This window comes from Quercus robur, chromosome 5 (genome assembly GCF_932294415.1).
Source record: "Quercus robur chromosome 5, dhQueRobu3.1, whole genome shotgun sequence".
Lineage (NCBI taxonomy): Eukaryota > Viridiplantae > Streptophyta > Magnoliopsida > Fagales > Fagaceae > Quercus > Quercus robur.
This window is the reverse complement of record NC_065538.1, coordinates 16,267,412-16,278,732: the sequence shown is the minus strand read 5'-3', so window position 1 is coordinate 16,278,732 and position 11,321 is coordinate 16,267,412. Positions and strand designations below refer to the sequence as shown.

The 11,321-nt window shown below is 35.7% G+C and overlaps 1 protein-coding gene across 1 annotated transcript; it reads left to right on the top strand.

Moving 5' to 3' along the window:
- The first annotated feature begins 662 nt into the window (after window positions 1-662).
- LOC126727886 (uncharacterized) lies at window positions 663-2,552 on the top strand. The gene has a single exon (XM_050433787.1). The coding sequence runs from the start codon at window positions 663-665 to the stop codon at window positions 2,550-2,552; it is 1,890 nt and encodes a 629-aa protein (XP_050289744.1).
- The last annotated feature ends 8,769 nt before the right edge of the window (window positions 2,553-11,321 follow it).

Below are 11,321 nucleotides of genomic sequence, written 5' to 3'. Positions count from 1 at the left end.
AGAAAAAAAAATAAATCATATAATATAAGAAATTATTACACAAATTTAAAAAAATAACGGTAATTCTTATATAATTTTTATTTTATTTGTAGATCATGAAAAAATCAACTACAATGCTTGATTTTTTCAAAAGAAAGGGTTCAACTTCAAATTCTTCTGAAGTCAACGTGGAATTGCCAACAACTAATGTTGCTATTCCAATTCCGGAAAATGCGGATGTTCCAATTCCGGAAAATGCGAATGTTCCAATCTCTCAAACACAATTTCAATGAATTGACCTCGATTCTTTGGATTATGATCCCGGAACACGCAAACAAATATGGGAATATCATGTTAATCAACGTGATGAAATTCGACGGGCTTACATTAAAAAAGGTCCGCACCAACCTCCTCTAGAGACATTCAAAAAAAGTGGAAAGCAGAATCGTAGTTTTCAAGCTTCTTGGTATAGAAATAATTCAAAATGGCTTGAATATTCTCCTACAACAGATGCAGCTTATTGTCTACCCTGCTTTGTCTTTCATAATCCAAATGTGGTTGTGGGACAAAATACATTTATTGTTGGTGGATTTAGAAATTGGAAAAAGGTTAGGGGCAAAGATTGTTCTTTTCAAGTTCATATAGGAAAAGATCCTAACTCAGCTCATAGAGTTGCTGAGCAAATGTGTAAGGATTTGATGAACCAATCGCAGCATTTGCAAAGAGTAGTTGATCATTTCACTACTGAACAAATTGCAAATAATCGGTTGCAATTGAAGGCCACAATTTTTATTGTGCGATATCTTGCCTTTCAAGCTATAGCTTTTAGAGGTCAAGATGAAAGTTTTAGTTCATTAAATCGTGGGAACTTTCATGAATCATTGGGTATTGTGACTTTTTGGAATGAGAAGGTTGCTGAAATAATAGAAAAAGCTCCAAAAAATGCAACCTACACATCACCTAGGATTCAAAAGGAAATTCTACATGTTTTCTCAGCCAAAGTGAAGAAGGCCATTCGGGAAGAAATTGGTGATGCAAAGTTTTGCATAATGGTTGATGAAGCTCGTGATGAGTCCATGAAAGAGCAAATGGCTGTGGTGTTTAGATATGTTGATGCAGAAGGCTTTGTGAAAGAACGCTTTTTTGGGCTTATTCATGCTGTTAACACTGCAGCTTTGACTCTAAAGAAGGGGATATATTCTTTGTTATCTCAATATTGCTTAGATATACAAAATATTCGAGGGCAAGGATATGATGGAGCAAGCAACATGCGAGGTATGTGGAATGGATTACAAGCTTTGATTTTGAATGATTGCCCATATGCTTACTATATCCATTGTTTTGTACATCGCTTACAATTGGCATTAGTAAAAGCATCAAAACAAGTTGTTCCCATTAGTCATTTTTTTCTTACATTGCTTTTTCTGATCAAAATTGTTAGTGCTTCATGCAAGCGCAATGAGCAATTGAAAGTTGCCAATGCTAATGAAATAGCACGTTTGATTGATCTTGAAGAGCTTGAGACTGGAAGTGGACTTAATCAAATTGGCACTTTACAACGACCTGGAGAAACACGTTGGAGTTCACATTTTAGATCAGTTTCTAGCTTATTAAGGATGTTTAGTTCAACTGTTGAAGTTTTACAAAATATAATTGATGGTGCAATTGATGGAGAAAATCGGGCAGAAGGAGAGTCAGCTTATGAAGGTTTAACTTCATTTGAATTTGTTTTCATCTTGCATCTTGAGAAGGAAACTATGGAGATCACTGATAAACTTTGTCAAGCTTTGCAAAGCCAATCTCAAGACATTTTAAATGCTATGCATTTAGTTTCATCTACTAAAGCACTTATCCAAAAATTTAGAGATGATGGATGGGATGGCTTACTCACCACTGTGATATCATTTTGTGAGAAGCATCGCATTGATGTCCTGGATATGAATGCTCGTTATGTTGCGAGGCGAGGTCGAGCTCGTAATCAACCAGATAACGTTACAAATGAGCATCATTATCGAATAAATATTTTTTATGCTACAATTGATTCTCAACTACAGGAACTAAATTATCGGTTTAATAAAGATGCAATGGAGTTGCTTAGGCTTAGCTCAGCTTTAGAACCTCGAGAGGCATTAAAATCTTTCAGAATTAGTGATCTTTGTTTGTTGGTAAAGAATTTCTATCCACAAGATTTCACAGATTATGACAAACAAGTGTTGGAGAAGGAGCTTTATCATTTTAAGCATAATGTAGTCCAAGATTCAGAGTTCAAAAAATTGAAAAGTTTATCTGAGTTGTCTCAATGGTTAGTGAGAACTGGAAATTCAGAACACTACAAACTTGTTTATAGAATGGTGATACTTGTGCTTACTCTTCCAGTTTCTACTGCTACTACAGAGCGAGCATTTTCAGCTATGAAACTTGTCAAAACTGAACTTCGAAACAAAATGGAAGATGACTTTTTGAATGACTCTTTGATGTTATACATTGAAAAGGATATAGCTTCGACATTTAGTTTGGATTCAATAGTAGATGATTTTGAAGATTTGAAAGAGCGTCGAGTTCCCTTTTCATAGATGATTGTATAAAGAAACAATAGTGTTTCGCATCTTTTGTTTTTGTTAGTAGATTGTATCTTAATATATTAAGAAACAATAGTGTTTCGCATCTTTTGTTTTTGTTAGTAGATTGTATCTTAATATACTAAGAAACAATGATTTTTGGGTATTTGTCTTGGTTGATCATTTATTAATACTATATGGATGCGTATTTGAAAAAAAAAAAAATTTGCTTATCTCTAGCCCCCCCCGGCTTAAAATCCTGCGTTCGTCCCTGACACCATATACTCCATGCCACCATGATCATGTGCAGGGACGTAGTTAGCTTTGCCCCCCTAATTTTTTTAAAAAAAATATTATTATTATATATATGTGCACTAATTTTAGCAATTTTGTTTTATAAAATTACATTTTTTTTTATCTTAAACAATATCATTGATTTTTTTAAGAGTAATGCTATACTCACAAACTTTTTAACAACATTTTTACAAACTGTTTTGGTAGCAAATTCTTATTGGTTCACACATGAACTCGCTACTCACATCATTTTTTTACTTACTAGTAATCACTTATTACATCATTAATTTATAAAAAAGTTTGTAGTGTTAGTATTTTCCTCATTTTAGTGACTATAAAAAAATTTATAGATCTAAAATCTAAAACAAAATATACAAGTTTCAAAAAAATAGCTCAATAACAAAAATTACCAATAGTAAAACTTAAAAAAAAAAAAAATTAGCTCAATTAACCAATTTTATTTAAAATAAACCACCCTGTCATTTAAAAAATTCTAAACAAAAATAATTTTATTCTTACCGTCACACCAAAAAAAAAAAAAAAAATCTCAACAGCTAAGTAGTAGCAGAGTTAAAGGTTGAAACCACTGCACACAGCCACCAGTAAAGCCGTCCCCCTTAACTCAAAGCTCTGGCTCCATCCCTAATCACGTGCTCCTATTTTTACTTTGGTATACTTCCATACAGTTCATTTTTTGGTTTTTTACTTCATTATAGTCTATTAATGCTAACTGAGGTCATAAACGAGCTGAGCTGAGCCAAGTTTCAAAATTTCAAGCTTTTATTTTCCTTTTTTTTCGAAGATGAGCCAAGCTTGAGCTCATCATCAAACAAAATTTTATGTTCAAGGTTGACTCATTTTCTTGTCAAGCAAGCTCAAGCTTGTTCATGATCTGCTCGATTAACTCTCTTTTTTCTATACATTGTGAAACTATTACTGAAATATTTACTCTCTTCAAAATTTCATGAATTTTCACTATACATAGACTATTTATATTATTAGTAAGTTGCAAATAATAATTTTACATCATATGAAAATATTTAATGTTGAGAAATTTATACAATAAAATTTCAAGTCTGGCTTGTTCACAAACAATTATTATACTTAAGCTTGACTTGTTTAATAATTAAGTTTAAACTTAACTTGGCTTATTTTCTAAACAAACAAACATAAATAAATTTTTTCTCAAGTTGAGCTTGAACTGTTCATAAATAGTTTGGTTCATTTACAGCCTTATTTTTATGAGATTAAATTATGTTTTCTTCAATGCATTCTGACTAACAATAGGGTATGTTACTTTTACAATATAGACTATAGTGTATGGTGATGAAGAAGGGCAAAGTGTTTGGACTTGGTTTAGACTATTACCACCCCACTCCCTCCCAAAAACACTCTTCTTCTTTTATTTTCTTTTTTTTTTTATTTTAAAAAAAGAATAAATTTATCTATATAATATCTAAAACCTGGAATGTAGCATTTATACGCTCTTGTTGAATCACATCAATGTAGCATTTCGATCTTTCTTCCATTTCGGTCCACTATGGTCCATTAAGCTCATGATCTTAAAGTCCTTAACAAAATGATGCTATAAAGTAATTTACATTTTTTTTTTCCTTGTATTTTGTATTTAATTTTTTCACCATAAATTGAAGACAATTGGCTTTTGTTTATTTTTGTGGATTCCATTTGCAATATAAAGTATAAGATATAAAAACTGATTTTAGGCATATGTTATGTCATACTTTAAGATAACAGAGTTTTTGCGTGTGACCTTGTTTGTATTAAAGAGATGTGATATTTAGCACTTAGATTAATGGTCTTAATCAGAGTTGTTCTTCAATGCAGATACTACAATTCGTCACTTCCAACAGGTTAACTAAGTGATACGCCCGTAATTTTGGTCGTTCATTGATGACTGGACGACAGTTACAATCTACATTAAAGAGTCAGCAAGTAGCACGCAATCAGATAAATCGGACATAAGATCGTTGTCAACTATAGCTAGCAGACTGCAGTGTAAGCAAGCGTTACAAACACCATAAATGCGTGGCCATAATGACTCCAAAGGATATAAGATGAAGAAGCCTAGAGAAGGGCTAGACCAAAAGAAGAAAGTCACAGACAAATATTCTTAGCAATATTCTATACTCTTTATTCTCTCCAAATCACTTCACTGACTTGATCTTCTGAGGATTTGTGGCTAGCACCACACCAGTGTCTTGAGTCCTTATCTTAAAATCATGAAGAAGCCTAAAGAAGGGCTAGACCAAAAGAAGAAAGTCACAAACAAATATTCTTAGCAATATTCTATACTCTTTATTCTCTCCAAATCACTTCACTGACTTGATCTTCTGAGGATTTGTGGCTAGCACCACACCAGTGTCTTGAGTCCTTATCTTAAAATCACCTCTTTGCAGGATCCATTTTAGTCGTCCACACCATCTTTGGATGAAGGGAATCAGCAGACGATATTCTGCATCATCACAAAGCAAAGTGATGTTTACAACTTTGGAAAATTACTTTTGGAGCTAATAACCTATGTTGCACGTACACGGATACGACACGGACACGGACACAGAGATATGGCAATTTTTGAAAAATAAGGACACGACACGGCGGGGACATGGCGGTTAAATAATTAATTATATTTTATATTTAGGCATATTTTTTAATATTTTTAGACATAAAATACGTTTATGTCTAGAATTTAAATTATGTAAGAACTACAAATAAGTAAACTAACACCTAACGTAGTACAATAATACACAACATTTAACTTTAATAAATAAATAAAACTATAGCAAGACACACAAAAACAAAAATCACTAAATTCATAATAAATATTATAATTTATAAGACAAAACAAAAGGCTGAGTAAAGAAATACATTAACTGTAAGAGTGGGATTAAAAAAAAAAAAAACACGTTATCTATACTATTATTTAAGGGGCTTTTCCTATTTGGATTCTTTATTTTTTTGTTCAAAAATGCCCCTATACTCCTATGTTTAAGTAGAGACAAAACTAAAGGACAATCCGGTAAAAATATAACTCTAACTCTCACTAAAACATTGCCTAAAAAATAGAGTCACTCTCCTATTAGTTTTCAAATTACTTTATCTACTTATAAATTAAATTTCAAAATAAAAAATTATATATTCACACCCAATTGATCATTACTCAACTTCAACTGTTCTTTTTTATTAAAAAAATAAAAAATTGAGACATGTTATTCCATTTACTTCACAGTTACACATTTATCACATCAGAGAAAATAGAAGAGAGAGAGCGAGAAAGAACACAGCATAAAGAGAGAGGGAGAAGGCTAGTGGAGATCAAGTGTCGCCGGAAGGACAAAGTTGGCAGAGATCGGTGTCACCAAAATTAATATCTGAAAAAAAAAAAAAAAAAAAAAAACAGAGAGAGGAGGTCGGACCTGTTGTCCACGCCGAGAGAGAGAGAGATCGCCGGAAGGGACAGGGCACAGCGTCACTCGACGTCTATGGAGCTCACCGATTGACCCGATCTAGCTCCGGCGAGGGACAAAGGGCAGCAGCAGAGGTCAGAGGGAGGTTGGGTTGAGAACTTGAGAGGTGGGTTTCTCAAAATGACTTCTCAAACTCAAAACCTGTGATTTTCTTCTTCTTTTTTCTTCACTGTTGGCGTGTTGGATGCGTCGGAGCTGCATCAAAGCCGCGTCGGCGTGTGTCAGAGAAACAAAAAAAAAAAAAAAAAAAAGTGGTCACTTGCCGGACACCAGAATTCAGCGAGTCGTACCCGTTCCGGTGTTTGACACGTGTCCGACACCGACACGACGCCAAAAATGGCGTGTCCATGCAACCTAGCTAATAATAGGGAAGTGGGCAATAATAAAAAGCTATGAGAATGATAACATTAACAATATTTGATGAGGGACTATCCGGTAAAAATATAACTCTAACTCTCACTAAAACATTGCCTAAAAAATAGAGTCACTCTCCTATTAGTTTTCAAATTACTTTATCCACTTATAAATTAAATTTCAAAATAAAAAATTATATATTCACACCCAATTGATCATTACTCAACTTCAACTGTTCTTTTTTATTAAAAAAAATAAAAAATTGAGACATGTTATTCCATTTACTTCACAGTTACACATTTATCACATCAGAGAAAATAGAAGAGAGAGAGCGAGAAAGAACACAGCATAAAGAGAGAGGGAGAAGGCTGGTGGAGATCAAGTGTCGCCGAAAGGACAAAGTTGGCAGAGATCGGTGTCACCAAAATTAATATCTGAAAAAAAAAAAAAACAGAGAGAGGAGGTCGGACCTGTTGTCCACGTCGAGAGAGAGAGAGATTGCCGGAAGGGACAGGGCACAGCGTCACTCGACGTCTATGGAGCTCACCGATTGACCCGATCTAGCTCTGGCGAGGGACAAAGGGCAGCAGTAGAGGTCAGAGGGAGGGTGGGTTGAGAACTTGAGAGGTGGGTTTCTCAAAATGACTTCTCAAACTCAAAACCTGTGATTTTCTTCTTCTTTTTTCTTCACTGTTAGCGTGTCGGATGCATCGGAGCTGCATCAAAGCCGCATCGGCGTGTGTTAGAGAAACAAAAAAAAAAAAAAAAAAAAAAAAAAAGTGGTCACTTGCCGGACACCAGAATTCGGCGAGTCGTACCCATTCCGATGTTTGATACGTGTCCGACATCGACACGACGCCAAAAATGGCGTGTCCATGCAACCTAGCTAATAATAGGGAAGTGGGCAATAATAAAAAGCTATGAGAATGATAACATTAACAATATTTGATGAGGGACGATTTTGCCTCATCCATATGTTCCTCGTCAGTATGATGGACGACTTGGAGCTTGTCAGTATGTTCCTCGTCAATATTATGGACGTCCTGGAGATCTTGTACCAAAGTAAGCACTAAGTAGATAATGACACCGGTTTGGGGCCTACCAAGGATCCTTCTATGCTTAAATTAGCTTAAACTTTTTAGAAATTCGTAATCTGTAGAGTAATTTGTGTGTGTGTTCAACATGCCTCACGTACTTGTCTCTCTTGGCTTTATATAGCCTTTGTGTGAGTAAATGCTCAGTCTACTAGCCTCTCTAACGTTGTACCACAGCTGGAGGATTTATGGCCTAATAATGATCGTTTATCCTCAATCCTTTAACGTCTATAACGGCCATTAAATGCATATAATTGGACGGCAGTAACGGCTTCGTGCTCATTTATCATTTGGACATTAAATGTTGTGTGGAACTAATGTGCTTACGCTCATCTATACTTTTACTCATCATTAACATGGATGGTTTACAATATGGACGAGCATTTTATCGCTATCCATCAATTATGGTTGAGCTGGAGGGTTAAATGGCTCATTTAATAGCCATTTAACGTCTTGTAATGGCTGTGTAATGGTCAGCTTGAGATAGTTGTAAGCTGTGAGCTGGTGGCTGGAAAGGCTGAACGTCCATTACACTTGTGCCATTTAAGCAAGGAATTTATATCTGAGCATTAATGTGTGCTTATGATTGTCCTTAGTAATGATGATCGTCCTTAGTAATGACGGTCACTTTATGGATGACCATTTTACACTACTCATTAATATTGTTTGGGTCTGTCCCTTCTTGCAAGAGGCAATATAAGAAACATTGTTGATCCATGACTGCATGGAAAATTCGACACCAACTCGGTTTGGAAAGCAATAGAGACAGCAATAGCATGCGTGCCATTAATTTCCATCCAAAGGCCAAAGCGTGAGCCATGTGGTGATTGAATTGAAGGAATGCTTGGAGATAGAAAAGGCTTATGAACAAGATTGGGGTCCAATTATGAAATCCAACGATGCATTTGAAATGAACCCTTTGGGCCTTGAGATGGGTATGGTTACCCAGGCAAGGTAGTGCGTAACTACGTACCATGTAGCCAATGGCTGGTTTTTTACTATAATAGCATACAAACGATTCTGTTTTTTTTTTTTTTTTTTTTTTTTTTTTTGGAATTTATGAAAAACGATCCAATTTGTTGAGTGTGAATATAATGATCGCTTATTTTCATTTGAGAAAGAAAACAATAAGTTATTATTTTCAAAATCTATAGATCTTAGTATAAACAAAATAAGTTATGAAATCCGTAGGTCTTTGTACTTGTTACTTGTTAGCTAGATTTGTTGATATGTAATCCAATCAAAACCAAAGAGAGAGAGAGAGAAGTCTTATAGACAGAGAGAGCTACCTTCTGGTCTTCTTTTGAGGTTTTTTTAAAATTATTTTCTTAGTATATATTTATAATAAATATCACTTTTGAACTTTAACGTGGGTGTCAGTTTGGTTTATAAACTTTTGATTTGAACGGTTTGGAGTGTTAGTGACTATGGACGACTTGGCAAACTCTTGGACTCGCCTTACTCTTTCCGATAGAGAAGGGCCAGGGTGCAATCTCACACATGATGATAGTGTTATGGATTTTTCCATTGCTGCAAAATTTTTGACAAGAATAGCTCTCAATGTGGAGGTAATAGCAAAAACTTTCACGTCATTGTGGAGAGTTAGGAATGGGTTCAAGATCCAAAAGTTTGATGACCATAAAATTTTATTTACTTTTGATAACAAGGAGGATGTGGATAGAATTCTTAACAGTAAACCATGGAGTTTTGACAGACACTTAGTAATTATGGAGCGATATGAAGGTGATAGACCTTTGAATGAAATTAGGTTTGAGAAGACAAACATTGGGGTGCAAGTGCATGGACTCCCAATCAAATACATGAGTATGGAAGCAGGGATCAAAATTTGTGAGGTAGTAGGTGAGGTAGTGCAGCCAACGGAAACTAGATTGTTTAATGCTAGTAATTTCATCCGTCTTCAAGTGTCCATTGATACATCTCTACCATTGTGTCATGGTCGCCTGATATCACTGCATGATGGAAAACAAATTTGGGTCTCTTTCAAATATGAAAGATTGCCCAATATTTGTTACTGGTGTGGGAGGATAACCCACGACAATAGGGATTGCGATCTCTGGATTGAGAGTGAAGGGACTTTGAACATTGATCAGAGGGAGTTCGGCCCACAACTGAGAGCACCACCGTTTACCCCTTCAAAGAGGAATGTTTTTAAGGTTGTGGGGTATTATGCCGAGAAGAAGAAAACCAGTCCTATCACCTCAGCTGGCCAAACTTCAGGCAAGCCACCGCAGCAAAGAAGAGAAACAGGGCCGGAGCAGTCAAACAACGGTGATGAACGTTACGAGGGGCACATAAATTCACCATTAATGCACAACGGTCTGGTTGGAGTTAATAGCTCGACTGAAATGGAAATTCCTCAATCATATCCAGCTAATCCCGATATGGAAGCAGCATTTAAGAGTCCTAATGATGTTCAAACAGCACCCGAAAATATTGAAGAAGATATTGATGAAAGGTTAAGAAAGGAAAAGTCTTGTGACTCAGCAGTTGAATTAACCAGGGACTCTACCTCACGTGCTCAATTAAAACACACTAAGTAGCCACTTATCAACTCATGTGTTGATCAGGTTTCTCCTAAGGCTTCACCGACTACTGAGAAAGCACGCAGCCCTCAAACCTGGACACGCAAAAACAAATCGCATATCTCAACTGTATTAGGTGCAAGGCGGAATATTTCTGGTAAAAAAAGAGTAGTAGATGAAACAGATTATCAACTTGAGGTGCCTTCTAAACGCATCCAGGTTCTCCATTATGATGAGCAAACAATTTCTTTATTAGCAGAGGCTGACAGTTAGCCCCGTCAATAGCAATGAGTTGCTTAGCATGGAACTGTTGTGGGCTTGGAAACCTATGTACAGGAAGAGAGCTTGTGGATTTAGTATGGGCAAAAGATCCCTTTGTGGTATTTTTAGCCGAAACTCTTATAGATGAAGCAAGGCTAGAGTTCATTCAGAATAGTATTAATTTTTATCATCGTTTGGTGGTTCCTAAAGTGGGGCGCAATGGTGGTTTGGTTCTTTATTGGAGGTCTACGATCAATTTGACTATAGAAGGATCAAATAAAAATTTTATTGATGCTGTTATTGACAAAGGTTTGGAAAGTGAATGGCGTTTAACCGGTTTTTATGGTGAGTTAGAAACAGCAAGGCAGTTTGAAGCTTAGGATAAGCTTAGGAGGTTAAATTCAAATTCAGAGAGGCCATGGCTGTGTTGTGGTGATTTCAATGAAATTGTTAGATAGGATGAAAAATTGGGAGAAGCAACTTAGCAACTCGATCCCATGACCAGATGCAACAATTCAAAGATGTGATTGATGAGTGCAGCTTTATGGATTTGGGCTTTCTTGGTCCAAAATATACATGGAGTAGACACTTCGAAAATGGTAATTCAATATGGGAAAGATTGGATAGATGTTTGGCAACAAATAGTTGGTTTTGAAGTTTCCGGGAACAAAGGTGTATCATCTTCGTTGTGATTCATCAGACCGTAGCCCTCTTCATATTGTTTTTTTGGGTATTGATCCTCCTACCCGGAAA

What these genes read in the sequence shown, in the direction of transcription:
- LOC126727886 (XM_050433787.1), top strand. Translation starts at nt 663, where the DNA reads ATGTGTAAGGATTTGATGAACCAATCGCAGCATTTGCAAAGAGTAGTT.